This window comes from Anolis carolinensis, chromosome 5 (genome assembly GCF_035594765.1).
Source record: "Anolis carolinensis isolate JA03-04 chromosome 5, rAnoCar3.1.pri, whole genome shotgun sequence".
Classification (NCBI taxonomy): Eukaryota; Metazoa; Chordata; class Lepidosauria; order Squamata; family Dactyloidae; genus Anolis; species Anolis carolinensis.
The window spans coordinates 74,814,190-74,832,159 of NC_085845.1; the positions used below are offsets into that span (position 1 = coordinate 74,814,190).

Sequence of the window (17,970 nt, forward strand, 5' to 3'; positions counted from 1 at the left end):
CCTTCAGTATATATTATTCGAGTTAAAAAATTGACAATTCCAAAAAAGAAGATTTTCTACTTTCCTTCCTGCCAACTCACCTGTCCTTCCTGGACTTCTTTTAGCAGTTTTGGCATGGACAACCTTAGAAACTCCAGGTTTCATATCCATATATTCATTGGTGGCATCACTGTATGGAGAAAAGAGGACAACTTTGCAACTCAAACAAAAAGCAATTGGGGAGAATAAATATCTTGGAAAGCAAACAATATTTACACGGAACGTTAATACATTTAATTAAAAATAAAGCAAGGGAGAATATACAGCTAGTGATTGTGACTAAAAGCTCCTTAGTTTGACTGTTGGCATTTAAAATGAAGGGATTTTAGGATGCCATCAACTAGAATGATTTCTAAGCTGATGCTTTGGATTTCAGAAAAGTTCATTTTTGTTACAATAACTTCGCCACACCAAAACTAGCTATCTTCTGATATACTTATAGGCTCATTAGTTATTTTACTCTTATGCCTTGTTTTCATGGATGTTTGAATTCACAATAAATCATGGCTTCCTGCGGCAGACACAAGCCAACACTCTTCCCTGTTCCTTTCCCTTGAACTCATTTGTTTCTACTCCTCTTCCAACATGGTTCAATGAGGATATCTATACTAAACTGGCCACAACTTAGCAAGTCATTCCAACTGTAAACAGTCGAATTTTAACTATAGTTTATAGAGGAAAGTCAATTTCCTAATCCATAGTTTTAAGATGAGGTGTTTTGAATGAAATGTAAATTAAACTAAATATTTTTCTGGTTAAAAAGACATGTGAATCAAAGACAGAACAGAGAGTTCCTAAACACTCACTAGTGGTTGTAGCAAGCATTTGAACCTGCTTTGAAAGTCTGGGCTTAAAATTCCCACGATTAAAGAAAATGAAAGAAAACATGTAACTAAATCATTGGTGAGGCCACATCTTGCAGTCTAATGGTTACAGCCCTGATGCGCTGACCTCATTCAAACCGAAGATAAATTCATAAAAAACAGAATGTCCCAGAGAAGGTTCCAACTTAAACTTTCTTTGCTTGGAGAGATTTTTGCATCATCTACCAGCAATTTAAAACTTTGTGGGAGTTAGGGGCACATGATCCCTGTAAAAGTTGAAAAACTACAAATCACAAATGCCTTCAAAGACAGTTCTCTAGTCATTTCTAGACTCTCCTGCCAGATATTGACCACAGAATCATGCTGGAGGACCTAGAAGTGTCTAGAGAACATATCTTTTTGGTTGCATACAGGGTAGCAGTGGAAAATAAGTAATCTGTGATTATGCAAATCCACAAATGTGGAGACTAATATAAGTCAGATGCAGACTTTCCCAAGCCCTTGGAACTCTTCAATGATTAAAAACTTGGAAGGTTCAAACCATTTTTGATTTAGAGCATTTTTACTGCTTGCATGAAGGGAAAGAGTTAAGCTTCTCACCTAGAGGGGAAGACCTAAGATGCTAGGCTACAGACCTGATCAGATATTGAGCAGATCTGTAACTTAGCTGCAAAACGAATTGGGTCCTCATATGCTCTGAGCCTTCGGCACTGAAAGCCAATGAAAGAGTAGACTAGCCCCAACAATCCAGCTATTTCAGTAGCACAAAAACTGAACAGGTGGTGAACTGGAAAGAGATCTGAACTCAATAAAAACTTCAATGACTGTGTAATTCTAAATGAAGTTACAGCTTTTATTAAAATCTAACTACCATGTCTGTGCTCTCATTTTTGTTCAGGATAAACAGTGTGGCTTGAAAGTAATATAGACATTTTCTTATGGTGCTAAGCTTACTGTGTTGTCTGTCTAGAAAGACCCAGTTCATAATGATTAAAAGACACAAAAAGCCTATATTCAAACATTTGATGTCTACTGCAAAAGAAAGACAGGCTGCATGGAGGACACAACACAAGAGGGAAGCTGTAAACATAAATTTCAGGGTAAGGCTTCTCCCACTGCTCAGACAACAAGCCAGCTCTGGTAAATAGAACAATTCTATGTAGCCATCCCCTGAAAAGAAAGAGTGAAAAGGAAATGCGATAAACAAAAATTCCTCCTATCACAGAATGGATACAAGAATTGGCACCAAATCCTTACTACATGTGTTCTTTTTGATGGAGGAGGTTCTTGTAAACAGCTGTTTCTTCATGCTTTGGGCAAATAAAAGAATCACGTTTTCTCCTCAGGAAATTCAAAAGGTCGCCATAACAGCAATATTCCGTGATGACCAGGGTAGGACCTGCAGATGCAGAGGAAGTTAGAAGTGGTGAATGTATTTTGCATCCTGGCTCAGACATAATAAAAGATTATTAGGCCACGTGCAAAAAATAGCCTGTTTCAAACAGCACTACAGAGCTGCGTTTCAGCTTGAAAAGTCAGGGTGAAATTACATCAGCAGCATCTCTATTCAGGACCTGGGCCCTATTTCTAATTAAGAAGATGTCATTCCCAATTAATTATTTCCACACATCAATAGGACTTCAGTGTTAAAAGCACACACATATACACGAATTAAATAAGTCTTGTGATAATGGTGCAAACCAGACACATCTGTTTCATTTTGGAGCCCTTCCTGAAGGAAGTGATCTGTTCCAAATGTAAGTTTCTCACATTAATCCTTTGATTCATTTCTGTTTATAGAAAGACATCTCCCTCTTACAGTAATGTTTTGGAAATGGTATAAAATATTATATTCAGGAAAAAACAATTCAGCTAGAATATGCTCACTAAGACACAAAGTGAGATCTTCCGGACTTTCAAAACTGTTATTCAGATTCTGAAAAAGGAATAAAATCTCAATTGTTTTTATATAAAAATGGGATTTCTCAATGCCTGATCAGTCATTTGAATATCTAATACCATTGTCTGGGATTTTGAAGTTAGGATCTTGGATAGTTCTTCTATACACCCCAATACATATAGATACAGAAATACTTTTTAATAACTACTCAATACGATAGCAAAAATACACCTGTTTGTTTATATAGGCAGAGTATGCAATAAATATTGTGTCAAAAACCGAGGGGTAAAGGAAGCCAGGACTGCTCAATCCATGTTACAAATAGCATTTGTAACAAAATATGGCAGTTTGGAAGGCTCTTGTTCAGGTGCAATCCACCCATCTATTCCTTATTTCAGAACAGCCCACATTCTCTTCCTGGGATTTTTAAAAGGGTTTTATTTGGTTCAGCTGAAGACTGAATTCAAAGGAAAAATTGGCCTGATTCAGTCCAATCTAAAATTAACCCAGATTGTTTCTGGCCAGATGGGTTAGTGACTGGCTTATATGAACTCAAAGACCTCCACTACATTCTGGGTCTCTCTGGATTAACAAGAACATCAGAGGTAGTGGGGTCAGCATATGAGGAATAGTCTATAGTGCTGTATTATAGGGAGAGACATAAGTGGGGATGGGATTCTAGGCCAGCCTCCAATTCAAGGCAAGTTTCATTAGTACTTCCTGATACTTCCACTTGCAGTGTCTTCACAGAACACTTTTGTCTAATGTCACACATTATCTTGTTTTCTCCTTTCCTCATCCTTTAGCTAGGCAGAGAGGGACTGAGAGATCAATTTGATGAGACTACTGTCAGATCGCCCAATTCCTCCTTATGCATTATTTGTTTGTTGTCAAAAGTGTGAGGCTTTAAAGAAAATATAGTGTCCTCTGGAGTTTCTTGGGCATGTATGTGAATTTCTAGGATTTTCCCTATTTTTCTAAGGCTTACTTTAACTGAACCATTATGTGATTCTATGTTTATGTCTTTAAAGTTTCACTTCTTTTTTTTTTTAGATCTAATTTTATTAAAATACACAAAGACACACAGTGTGACATACATGGCAGTTCAAAATATAATTTCCCATTTTTGGTGAAATCAAATAGGTACAAATCTTGACTAAGAGTAACAAACATTTAAGGCCTGAAGGGAAAAAAGTGTTCAATAAGATTTTCAAAAGAGATTTTGTTCAACTTGCGCTGCCTCTGATGTACTACATTTTTGCTTTGAGCTTAGACAGGAACCTCTACTTTTACTATGCTATTGCCTTCTGGCTATTTTTGCTTTGTATATTCAGAAATTTGGAGCTAATGTTAACTTTGTAGTTATAGATTAATGTATCAATCAGACAGAGAGAGATACACAGGATTGCCTGCTTCTTAAAGCAGAGCATACACAACACATAGGAACAGACCCTACACATATTTGTTCATAGAGAAGTAGAATTTTAAAATAGTTCTTTAAAGTTGCCTAACATTAAGCAACCTAGCTGCAATTTGGGAGAGTTAATCCTGTCTTGAAGCTCCAATTTCATTCAGATGTGGCAAAAACCTTCAGACAAAAGTTGTAGTTTCCAACAGAGGTGAATAGGAGGAGCAGTAGCAGAAACCTGAATAACAAATCATGGCTTGTATTTGCACACTGGTTTAGGCCAGTCACTCCTGGGTCCACCGGGCATGTTCGTCTTCCCTAAGTTGTCCTGGCTCATTCCTTCCTTAAGTTTCTTTGCCCTTGTAGTTTTTGCAAATACTTTTGTAAAGCTTGGGATTTTCCTAAGCATTCTGATGATAAATCTCTGTCTCTTGAGCAGGGATTGCATTGTTCTATTTCTGTAATGACTCAGATTCAGGTGATTACATTTATCCCTCATTTATGGTTTTGATTATTCAGACTTGATTTAAAATCTCTAGGAATTTTAAAGTCCTTCAATGTGACTTTATGGTCAAATTCCTCCTGTAGGATGATCTGTAGGAGGATCTAGAACCTCTCTCTAGGAAGCTGTAGGCCCTCCAATACAATCCTGTGGCTGGCTTCCAGTTGAAGTTGACTTCCAGTCCTGCTGGAAGACCCAGAGATTCCTAAAAAAAGTGTTCTCTCATATTTTAAAAAATGCAATTTCTTTATTTGGAGTTTTTCACTCTCACTGTGTTCCTGTGCACTTAACCACCATGAATGTGGAGGGGTGACTGTAAGTCATTACTAGTGCTTTACTAGTTGATTTTCATTTGCTCTAGGGCTCACAGACCCTTCCAGTTTTCTAAGCTGGATACCCCACAGGAAACTGAAGCTGTATTTTCCATGCAAACCTTGAAACCACTCATGGATGTGTCTTTCTGATGAGAAACTGCCCTAGAAGCACTGTAGTTTTTTATATGGAGAAATTGTCAAAAACCATACCTCCAATTGTGCAGGCTCCTAGTAAATTCACAATGTTAATATGGTTGCCAAGGTAACTCAACACTTTCAGTTCTGACATCAAGGCTTCCTTTTCAGTGAAATGGGCACTGGCTAGAGAGAGAAAAATGGGGCTCAGCAAGTAAAGGAGCAGAAGATAGTCACATGTTGGCATATAAATCTGGCTGCTTTCTCACATACATACATACATACATACAAACAATGATACCTTGACTTAAGAGTTCAATTCATTCCATGGCTGAGCTCTTAACTCAAAATGCTCTTATCTTAAAGTAAACCTCTATTTAATGTTCTTAAATTGAGATGCTCTTAAGCCAAGGTTCCACTGTACCCTTTAATACAGTGGTTCTCAACCTGTGGGTCCCCAGATATTTTGGCCTTCAACTCCCAGAAATCCTAACAGCTGGTAAACTGGCTGGGATTTCTGGGAGTTGTAGGCCAAGACACCTTGGGACTCACAGGTTGAGAACCACTGTTTTAATATGTTTAAGGAGGTTCACACAAACCTTCTGCCTTTTCTGTTATGGAACATTTCCTTACTTATGGAATTCATTTGGAAAGTTTCACTTCTACAGCAAAATGCAACATTCAATTAAACTACAGGATCATGGCTTTGCAGAGATAAGAGGAATGTCAATGACTATCTAAAGGATGGTGAACATTCCACATTTGTGGGTTTTATTTTTTCCCAAGGGTCACCCACTAGCAGGCACCAAACCCAGAAAAAAATGGGGGGGGGGGTTGAAACTTTTTTAAAGCGAATCATGAAGAATAATTCCATAACACAAAAAGCTCCATCGATAAACTTCAGTGGACACTCAAGACAGATAAAACTTCAGTGGGCACTCATGGGGATTTGGTTAATCAGTTAAAATCCATTAGTAAATCAGGTTATTTTAAAACCTGAAAATTTTCAGGGGGGAGGGGGGGACCCCTCACCTGCCCCCCCCCCCACTTTAGCTACAGCCCTGCCCACTAGGCTTCCATGGTCGAGCAGGAATTTGATCCTTGGTCTCTTGGGAGTAATAGTTCAGAACTCAAGGTAGTGCATTATAGCAGCTCTCTGGTTTACTGTATGATTTCACATTTTGGTCTTTGTGCTGGTTTGGGGCCCTACTGAGTGCCAAAACAAGAGACAATAACTGAAACAAAATGAATGGAAGCCTCAGAACTTACGCTTGAGCATTTTTACAGCTACTCTCAATCCTCCATCAGGTTTGAACAGACCATAGGCAGTTGCTTCAACAACTTTCCCAAAAGCTCCAGCTCCTAGAGTCTTGCCTATAGGATTTCCAGAGATCATAAAAAGTGCAGATTTAAGAAAACAGGTTAGCCATGAAAATTAACCATATACTGTAATATACAAAATAAGCTAATCAGTTTTGACCATTTCGATTAAACAAACAAATCCAAAGAAAAGATTCCTTGCACCCATGCTGTTGTTGTTGTGTGCCTTCAACAGACACATGACAACTCTAAGACAAACCTATCCTGGAGTTTTCTTGGCAAGATTTGTTTGGGAGGGGGGTCTCTTGAGGCTGAGAGTGTGACTTGCCTAAGGTCACCCAGTGGGGTTCCATGACTGAGTGCAGATTTGAACCCTGGTCTCCAGAGAAATAGTCCAGTATTCAAACCATTACATTATGCTGTCTCTCCCTGCATCCATGGATTTTTAAAAAAATCATTTGATGCAACAAAAGGAGGGGGCATGAAAAGCTGTTACTGGGTTGTTGTATGTTTTCTGGGCTGTATGGTCATGTTCCAGAAGTATTCTCTCCTGATGTTTCGCCCACATCTATGGCAGGCATCCTCAGAGGTTGTGAGGTAAATGTTACTATTTGCAACAAGCACAATATCCAGCATAACGATCAGATAACAGAGTTCTTTATTTTATTCTTTCTTTTCACTCAGTCTTAATCTTTGTCAGTCCTCTCTTCTCCCCATTTTTTAAATTTTTGACATGTGAAATATAATGAACACAATACATTCCAAGCATGAATAGGAGCTCTGGTGTTAAATATGGTCAGTGATATATATTGTGTTCGGCTGAGGACCCTATTATACCAAAGCTAGGGTACAAAAATTACAGTATGACTCCTGTATTTGTGGTGATATGTTCCAAGCTTCCCATGTAGATACTTGTGTTGGGTTATCTAGCAATCATGTATGTATTTTCAATGTGGGATGGTTTATGTAGTTAGTTTTGTTTGTTGCTTAGTAACCTGAAGCCAAAGCTGCATTCCAGAGTTGATGGCACCATTTTAGGGATGATGTGGGAAATGGGAATATACTTCCTGGAGACATACAGGAAGTTACATATGCCTTTAGAATTTGGGGCATAAAAGAAGAGACTTTATTTTGCTCTTCAAGCTCTTCCTGCCTCTTTACCTCTTCCTTTTTTTGGCTCTTCCTGATGTTACTTCTTGTTAAGAGATATGTAGTATCCTGAACTGTATTCTTTTGGAACTAAGATTTTTTTTTTACCTGTATGACCATCATCATACAAGTGAGTAAACATATTTTTACTATTTTACTTTTGATGTCTCTGATGCTTATTTTATGCACATGACTCTTTAAAGGAAAAGGGAGGCTGGCTATTTTGTTTTTTCTCACCTCTGCTCACATAAACTCCTAGACTTCTGTATTTGTGTACTCTGCACCAATATCTAATCATATTGGTATCATAATCCTAACAGGTATGAATATATTCCTAGTAACTTGAAGTCATAGGTAATAGCAAAACCTATATTTTGACTACACTTGAGCCAGTAGCATTCCATAGAATAGCACTGGAGGATCTAGGAAACCCACAAACACTTCCTGGAGCATGGAGTAATATTATTTTGGAAACTGGATATTAAGTCCATGGATAAGAGGGTCATACTGTACTTTAGAAACATGGTATATTTATGTATTATCTGCAGAATATCTCCAGGATTTTTCCTATCCATTTCCTCCAAACCAGCACCAAGAAATTGTAGTCAATAACCAAGGAAGATGCAAACTAGGTAGAAGAGCTGTTGTGGGTACCATGGTGTCCAGGGCATGGTGTTTGCAGGTTGCTTTAAATATGTGATGGGCTTTGGCCACCCCTAAAAGTAAAACTATTTCCTCAAATGACCTGCAAAAATGTTAAAATTATTGTCCACCCCCCCCCCCAGTACAATAAATTTTTGCTGACAACTTTTAATCCACCATCAAAATCAAATGTGTACAAACCAACCAAAAATTAGCCGGTTTCTTGGAAACTCCCATTTGTCATCATATGGAAGCTGTGTTGGGTCTATGTAAACATAGTTGTTTCCATTTATTTCATCAACCACTTTCCACTGAATCTCATACTTGGGTTTCTGGAAGACAGAAACAATCTTTTAAGTGACCAAACTCCCAATGTGAGGTCAGAAATCAGTTAAAGGATGCTTACTACATCAGTATTTATTGAATTTATTTATTCAAGGCTCTTACCTGAAGATATTTGTACACAAGAACTATAACTGTGATGCACATGAGACCTGCTGCGACTCCAAAGCCAATTAGCAAAGGGGTGAAAAGGGTATGAGTGCTGATTTGTTCTAAAGTGAGATAAGCAAAAAAAAAAAAAAAAAAAAAAAGAGAGAGAGAGAGAGAGAGAGAGAGTTGTTTAAATCTTCAATAGAGAACTATAACACCAATTTGACTATCATTCCAATATGACATTAAAGCAATTAAAAAGCTACAGAGCAATATAATCATATTCATAATCAAATAGAATCATATTCTTGTAAAATGGAAACACTGGTAGTGGTTTTGGAGTTATAGTACAGGAAAATCAGAGATTAAACATTTATATAATAGATTAAAATCTATAGCAGAGCTTGGGAAATTATATTAAACAGCAATTAGAATCATAGATTAAAAGAGTTGGACGTGACCACTTGGGCCATCTAGTCCAACCTCCTGCCATGCAGGAAAAGTAGATTCAAAGTATGCCCATCCAGCCTGTTTAAAAGCCTCCTACACAGTGGTGAAGAAATATAGATGGACAAATGTTAACGATGTAGTAGATATAAATCAACAGTAGATATAAAAGAATGATACAAGTATTGTATGATACATAAATATCTGCTATGTGATAAAAGTAATTATTGTATGAAAATTTTTAAATTCAACAAAAACTATAAAAAACCAAAAAAAAACCACCAAAAGGAGGAGCTTCTGCCACACTCTGAGGCAGAGAGTTCCGCTGTTGAACAGCTCTTATGGTCAGGAAGTTCTTCCTAATGTTGAGGTGGAATATCCTTTCCTGTAATTTGAACCCATTGCTCCAAGTCCTATTCGGCAGCAGAAAACAAGCCTGTTCCCTCTTCCTTGTGACATCCTTTCACATATTTATACATGGCCATCATGTCTCCTCTCAACCTTGTCTTTTGAAGGCTAAACATGTCCAGCTCTTTGAGCCGCTCCTCATAGGGCATGGTCTCCAAACCCTTGATCATTTTAGTCACCCTCCTCTGGACGCATAACTTAATCATACTGTTATTGAAGGGAAACAAATAATTACAAGTAACTCATTTGCCTAAATCTAGTTAAATAAATGGGATATTGTCAAATCAACATCTATTCAAGTACTATTGATTTAATGGGTATATCCTTAGTTGGCATTAACATTGGATTTAGGTGATTAGTTATTTTCAAACCCTGCTACACAGAGTATAAAAGCATGTTGAAGAAGAAAAATTAAGTATTTATCTCTACAGCAACATCCTAGAATATGATTGTATTATAAACCAGAATAATGTTTCTGGTTTCAGAGAGTTCATAGAGTTCATAGAGTGTAGGTGAGTTTGTGTATGAGTTTGTGTGTAAACTATATACCTATAATTGAAATGAAGTTTCAAAGGCAATTTTTGCTGTTACCTTTGACTGCAAAGTTGAAATAAGCTGTGCGCCTGTCAATGGAGTTGGAAGCCTCACATGTGATTGTGCCGTTGTTCTTGAACATGCTGGCATCAATGGTGCTTTCAACGACTACCTTTCCAAAGGAAGGAAAGGGTGAATCATTATAGCTGGTCTTCACGTCCACTGGAGAAATATTTGATGAATCTGAACACCTGGAAGAAATAATTTATCTGAATAAAAAAAAATCAACAAACTGGCAGAGAAGAGCTAGATGCTCTGCATATATCTTCTACTACTAAGTCAATAATAATAATACAGTAGAGTCTCACTTATCCAACATAAACGGGCCAGCGGAATATTGGATAAGCGAATATGTTGGATAGTAAGGAGGGATTAAGGAAAAGCCTATTAAACATCAAATTAGGTTATGATTTTACAAATTAAGCATCAAAACATCATGTTATACAACAAATTTGACAGAAAAGTAGTTCAGTATGCAGTAATGCTATGTAGTAATTACTGTATTTACAAATTTAGCACCAAATTTAGATGTATTGAAAACATTGATTACAAAAATGCGTTGAATAATCCAGAACGTTGGATAAGTGAGTGTTGGATAAATGAGACTCTACTGTAATAAATTTCGTCTTTAAAGCATTAGCTAGGCTTGCATCCATGATAAGTCAGAATTCTGAAGAGTTTTGGTTTATTATTCATGCAAACTATGTCCATACACAGGACTTGATAGTTCCTGGTTTGAAAATGTTCTCTCCCACCCACTCCTTCCAAAAAATCTGAATCTCAAACCTTGATTTTTCCATTTTATGTAAGGGACACCATTTTACTACACTGATGTATATAATGGGACTTGAACATCAATGGAGGTATGTATTCACAAGGGTCCTAAAACCAAAGTTCAGCAGCAGATACTAAGCGACCACTGTAAAGTATTATTCTAGCTTTGATAGACTTATCACATTGATCTTTTAATTAACCTGCAAAATATTTTCAACAAGAAAACAAAAAATATGTCAAGAAATTATTCACAACTTGTTATTAAAACAGATCAGATACATTAAAACAATGTAGACATTGACAGGCTGGTCTAAAGAAGCAGGTATTCCTGCGATAAATTAGCACAAGATCTTGCGATTTACTCCTTGGGTTTTGCCTTTCCATGTGTCTGTTTCCATTCTTTTCATGTGTTATCATCTTATTGGGCTATAGTGATTTATTTTATTTGTGCTAAGTGTTTTCCAAAGTGAAAAACCCCGTGGCTGTAGTTTGATGAGGGTGTGCCATGTTTGAAGGACAATTTTTTCCCTCTGAAACTTTTAATTTTTCTTCTCAGAAAAATGCAATGGTGAAAAAGTGCTAGGCCACTAATGTATTGAATAGCTATGGTATATTCTAACCCTAAAATATTTTTAAAAACAGGTAAGAAAGGAGGAAAAGTTTTAAAAAGATCACCTTTCTTTAACCTTTCCCTGTGTTTACCTTGAAACAGAGGAAACGGGCAAGGGAAGAAGAAGTTCAAACAATATGCAAACACCAAAGAACACGTTGCTAGAGGAATTACTGTGGGAATGCTCTCCCGCAATTATGAGCCACAACTATTTTTGCAAATGTGCAATTTAAGACTTATGTTTTGAATATGATGTGAGCCACCTTGGGTCCATCCTGGAGAAAGGCGGCATAGAAATCTCCATAATAAATAAATATATTATTTTAGTTTGAGAACTACAGCAATAAGCATCTCTTCACACTTACTTTGTTTAGAAGAGTCTATCTTTAAAGCCATATTCATAATTGTTGGCATGTTCTACTGCCTCTTTGTCCTATCTGTTGTATTATGTGTCACAGTAGGCACAACCCAAAAGGAGACCTCTTTCATGGGAAGAAGTTTCCTTTTCAGAGAGAGTGAGTTCTCTGGGAGGAGGAGTTAGAGATGAAAATAAATGAAATGGAATGGTCGCAATTGTGGAAACAAAGGCACTTGAAAAATTTATCAATAAGAGTTAAAGAAAATTATTATAAGATAATTTGGAAATGGTATTTAATGCCATTAAAAATGTCAAATATTAATAAAAACCATCCAAAAAATTGCTGGAGAGGCTGTCAGGAAGTGGGAACATATATACATAAGTGGTGGCATTGTAAATATGTTAGGAAATTTTGGTACAAAATATTTAAAGAGATAGAGGATATAATGAACATCAAATTGGAAAGAAACCCTGGTATTGCATTATTATCAATATATAATAATAATAAGATAGATAAAAAATAAAAAGAAGCAATAACAAATTTATTGACAGTAGCAAGACTGCTTATAGCAAGGAACTGGAGAAAAGTAATAGATGTACAGATTGAAGAATGGTACAAGGAAGTATGGAAATCGGCAATAAATGATAAGCTAACATGTAAATTAAAAGTTAAAAGAGGGATATGGAAAAAATGATTTTGAGGATGTATGGGGGAAATTTATTGAGAAAGGACTCCAAAAAAGGGATGGAGGGCTACCGCCTCAGGAAGAAATGAGATTTTGGTTAGACAATACATAAGAAATGGCTCGGGGAGGGAGGGGGGATACACAGTGGTGAAGAAATATAGATAGACAAAGGTTAATGATGTAGTAGATATTAATCAACAGTAGATATAAAAGAATGATGCAAGTATTGTATGATAAATTAAATATCTGCTATGTGACAAAAGCAACTATTGTATGAAAAATTTTAAATTCAATAAAAACGACTGTAAAAAAAAAAGAGAGAGTGAGTTCTGAATTTAGTAATGAAAGAAGCATATGGCTGGAATGGGTTTTATTCAAAACTCCAAAACTCAAAACACTTCAATCTGTACTGTCAAAAGCTGAAGCAAACTCTGGGAGATTCTGGAAGGTTTAAGACAAAAAAAGTAACTTTTCCAAGCAAAACTTGTAAAGACAATAAGTTAGGAATCACTGTAAAAAGCATGTTATGATCTTTCTCATTTTATATTGTAATGCCACAATTCAAACTCTCTGTAACACAAAACACATGTACCAATTTACAAAATTTTGCTATTGCACAGCTGATGACAAATGCATATTTCAGAAGAAAACTAATGAAAAACAACTGTTGAAGAATGGTTCAGATAAAAAATGTATTATCCGCTTGTAATAAAAGTCCAGAACACTGTCAAATACTCAAGTATTTTATAATCTTGTTTGCAAATCCTCTACCTGCACTGAAAATATATACAATCATCTTACAAACTTGGTAATTACCTTTGTAGTGAATTCTTTTCTTTTCCCTAAGCTTAAAAGCTTAGGGAAAGTACCATAGAAGCTACTCTGTGTAAATGGAAACCTAATTACTCTGCATCCTGGAAAATTGTGTTATTACATGATAAATCCAAAAGATAATAGCCATACACAGAAGGTATTTTGTAATTGTCATTTACAGGGTTAAATAATTAGGGCCAAGAAGAGCCTGGTTGTAAAGAGGTGGAAGTCCTCTGAAGTCTCACTTGGCCCATAATGCCTGGTCATAAATTATAGTGACTTCTTCCAGTAAAGGAAGAAAACCCACAGAGTTTTAATGAAAGAAAATGCTAGCTGCCACGTGGGTGATAACATGTAGAGATTGCTTGTCTTACCCCAACTTTCTAAGGGATACTGATTGGTCATACAGCTGAAAAGCTAGGGAAAACGAAACTTGAGTCTCTGAGTTGACCCACCCCATAAAGAACAGGTATCATGATCATCTGTTACCCGCCTCTACTCATGGCTTGAGGAGGAGCACAAAACAGTTAAAACAGATCACTATAAAACATACATTAATGACACACACACATACACAAAAGCTGGGTTGCAAATTAAATCTTAACAACCAGCCTCACTACTGGTATATTTAGTGAGTTTCAAAGGCTGTGTAAGCAATGCATACAAGTGCACAGTTTTTTTGTTTTTGTTTTTTTGCAATCATGCATGGCTATCTGGCTTGTCAAAAGTGAGGTTAATGAACACGATCCATCTCCCTTTCCCCAATGCATTCACTGAACATGTAATTTTCACAAAGAATATCCCAACATATAAAATAACTTCTGTAGCATCCAAAGTTGCTGGCAGGTTACTTGGTGGAGCCAGGTCACACAGCAAAGGTTCCATGCTGTTGGTTACTTCTGAAACGATCCTCCAGGAAAACTCATTGTTATAGTTTATCAGGGTTGTAGGGCATGATGTAGTGCATACATTTAAAGTCAAGAAACCAATTATAAGTGTTGGATAACAGTTGGATCTACACATGTTCAAATGTTTTGTCCACTCACCTCTGCTCAGTTCCTGGGCAAATGTACCAGTTTATTGTAGGGGCAGGGTACCCTGAAGCCACACAATGAAGCATGCCGTTGCTAAGTCTTTCTGAAGTGACAATCTCTGGTTTGGCTGAAAATAAATGGGCAAATCAAGGTTAGTTCTTGGATTTCTGTGTTATTGCAATTCCTATTTTACCCATACTACTGAGCAGATACAAAAACATGTTCACAGTAGGTAAGGCACCTTCCTAAGACAGCCCTATCAATGACAGTGACTCTTACACCTGTGTTGTTGTAATGTTCCTTCAAGGTGACTTTTACTTATGGCAATCATTAAATGCCCCTAAAATATTTTCATTCCATTAGTGTGGACAAATTGTAACTGTCCTGACATTGGAATCCTTATCTGAAAAGCTCTCTACCAATCATACGTATAGAGAAATACCAATGTTCACGTATATTGGTCAGATCTTTCAAAAGCATTGTATATCTCTGGTTCAGCCACACTTTATTTGAACGACCTGTTGTGGATCCTCCATAGAAGGATTTGTTTAGCTTCTGAATCAGGAAAGGAGACCCTATGACCCTCTGGGTGTTACTGGAACCCAGCTACCATCATTCATCATTAAGACTCACTGGAACTGCCGTCCAACAAAAACGGAAAATCTTCTAGTTTCCCATCTCCAGATTAAGTGGGTGAAGATTAATGGTTTATAGATTGCTATGTACCAAAATATGTATCTCTACCCACTAAGGTTTATGGTTTTGAGCTTCCTTTTCCAGTGCTTTCTTCTAATACTTTTAAGAAATCACAGAACTTATGTATTCAAGAGATTATTTTCTCAGCCTGAGGGAAGACAGCAGCCATAAACAAGATTTACAGACATTTATGCTAGCTACCTTTGAAAAAAAGCATTAAGATGAACAGGTACACCAAGGAAAGGCTTTTAACAAACTTATCCTTAACATCCTGTAAGGATTTATTTAATAGAGGAATTGGACAGCTGTAACAGGAAGTCTAGCCAACATCATTTGGTAACACCTATGTAGTCTTGACATTCAGTCATTTCACATCCTCAGATGATAAAAAAAAACCCAACTACAAACGGAAAAATGAGAACCCCATTACTCACAACAGTTTGGAAAAATTGCCTTTTGGACTAGAGCCCCAAAGCAGCAGGTGAGCTATCACTGGGTATAAAAGTTGAGATACCTGGATTATTTATGATGTTATCAATACAGGACACTATTTTCTATGTGTAGTCTCTTTTTATTATCACCTGTGCCTTCAAGTTGCTTGTGGATTTATGACAATCCCATGAATTTCATAGGGTATTCTTAGGTAAGCAATTCCCAAAGGCAGTTTTGCCAGTTCCTTCCTCTCAGACTAAATCTGAGTTTATTGGCAGTCTCCTAGCCAAGACTGCCCATTCATCTGCTGCCTTAAGGATTCAGTATGTGCTCTTTCTCTTTCTCTCTGTATTTGCATTCAGTGTCCCTCTCAACACATGAAACCAACCACCCCTTCTGAAAATCTGTCGGGGTTGGTTTGCAACATCACTCAACTGTATGTTTAGTGTAGTCATCAGACACATCCTGGTCAGAGGCAGAGTCAAGAAAAACAGCCCCAGGCATGTTTCAACTGTTTTATTTAACTCCCAAACAATCAAAAGTCATGAACAAACTTCCCACTTCCCATCATAAGATACTTTGACTGCCAGTATGACTCTTGCAGCCCGATCTTAAACTATAGAAGTTTATGGAGGACATATTCACATGAGAGGCTAATCCAGAATTTTGGAGAATTATGGTTTATTCAGAAACAGCTGAGTGCTGCCACATTTAGTCCTGCTTTGCTTCTCTCGGCCAGTCTAGTCACAAACAAACCAGTTGTTTTCTCATCATGCCAATCAAATGCAAAGGCCTGGCTCTGCTGTTCCCTAAAAGGTGAGAAATTATAAACCAAGAAGTATAAAGTCCAACATTTCTCACTTGCCTTGAAGACAATTTTGCCCTAAGTGGCAAAAACACATAGTGCTTTTCATATTTGTTGAATACACAATGATAAACTACCAACTTTAGTCCAGATTGGCTAGAAGGGAAGGTGTGGTGTTGTACAATGAAATAAAGCAACACTGCCAACTTCCAGATCATCTCTGTGAATCAAATAGCACTGAAATTACAGAGGTGAGCCATTCTCGGCCAATCTGTGCTGCATGGTGAAATCTTTTAACATGCACAAATCCCCACAGAGCTATATTCTTATTATGCTTTTACAAAAACTCTTTATTTAATACGTCAACATACTGAACTCAGGAATCCTGAGTCACAAGGCATTTAAGGAAGAATATACAGAACAAATTGAGCACAGGCTAGTAGAACTACATGTGTATTATATCCTTCACCAATTTATTTTTAATATTATATTTCCTCCTTTTCTGCTATCAGGTCTCAGATACAAGTGTTAGCTACCGGTAGTAATTTACTTCCTGATATTGTGGTACACAAAGACAACTAGTCACTTCTGGAGTAGTCTTCACAGTGACTGGTTGCCAAGTGTTGGTGATACTGTTTGTGGCACTGTGACTAAGGTTAATGGATGTTTGTCAAATAAAATCCCAGAGTACAATCTTTAAATTTATTCTTCTTGGCTTTAGAATTAAATTTTACGCATTACAGATGAAAGTCTTCCTAAATTTAGAATACATTTTAAAATGTCTCATTAAGATCAACTTCCAGAAGGGTAGTTATGTTACTGTTGCAGCAAAAATAGCACAAAATCTTATGGATTGGTTCCACAAGAAGCTTATACAAATGTGTTAATCTAAAAGATATCACAAAATTTCATGTTATTTTTAATGAAACTTATCAAACAGTGATACTAGTGTAAAGGTCAAAGTGATTGACCAAGACTCCACAAGACCAGGTTTTACATGTCTCCTATAACTAACCTTGGGCAAGTCAATTTTTCAAGAGAAGAGGAAGGCAAACCTGAATAAATCTTGTCAAGAAAACCCCATAATACAGCCACCATATGTCAGATTGAATTTGAAGGCATGTAGCTATAACACTCTTCAAGATTCCTATGATTGGGATGAAATAAGAGCGAATAGTGTTTTGCTAGGGACTCCTTCCAACTTTCAGCCTCTAATTCTAATTTAAATGAGGAACCTTATAAGAGACTGAAATGAGACCAGGATTTGTGATCCCAAATCAATTGGGGCCCCTTCCACAGATGAATAAAATCCCACATTATCTGCTTTGAACTGGAATATATGGCAGTGTGGACAGATAACCCAGTTCAAAGCAGATATTGTGGGATTTTCTGCCTTGATTTTTTGGATGGAAGGGCCCTGGGTGTGTTATATTCTCTTTCCGGGCCTCAGCATTTCTATTTGTAAAACAAGTTTGAACAACCCCAGAGATACAAAACAGGCAAAAAAGGTCTTGTGACCTTTCTCTCTGTTGAAGCCTCAAAAGAACAGATTGCCCATCTTAAAGTTGTTGCCCTGCAGGGTTTGTGTGTGTGTTCAGAGTACCCCCCCCCCCCCCAAAAAAAAAAAAGAAAAGAAAACTGTTAGGGA

At 37.0% G+C, this 17,970-nt stretch overlaps 1 protein-coding gene across 1 annotated transcript in view; it reads right to left on the reverse strand.

Moving 5' to 3' along the window:
- Window positions 1–17,970, reverse strand: part of kit (KIT proto-oncogene, receptor tyrosine kinase) — a 93,974-nt gene that overhangs the window by 14,023 nt on the left and 61,981 nt on the right. Inside the window, exons 8-15 of the mRNA XM_062981546.1 lie at window positions 14,402–14,516; window positions 10,112–10,305; window positions 8,681–8,787; window positions 8,439–8,565; window positions 6,392–6,496; window positions 5,198–5,308; window positions 2,121–2,262; window positions 81–169 (exon numbers count right to left, since the gene is read on the reverse strand). Of these exons, the coding sequence (XP_062837616.1) occupies window positions 81–169; window positions 2,121–2,262; window positions 5,198–5,308; window positions 6,392–6,496; window positions 8,439–8,565; window positions 8,681–8,787; window positions 10,112–10,305; window positions 14,402–14,516 (990 nt within the window). The remainder of the gene's footprint in view (window positions 1–80; window positions 170–2,120; window positions 2,263–5,197; window positions 5,309–6,391; window positions 6,497–8,438; window positions 8,566–8,680; window positions 8,788–10,111; window positions 10,306–14,401; window positions 14,517–17,970) is intronic.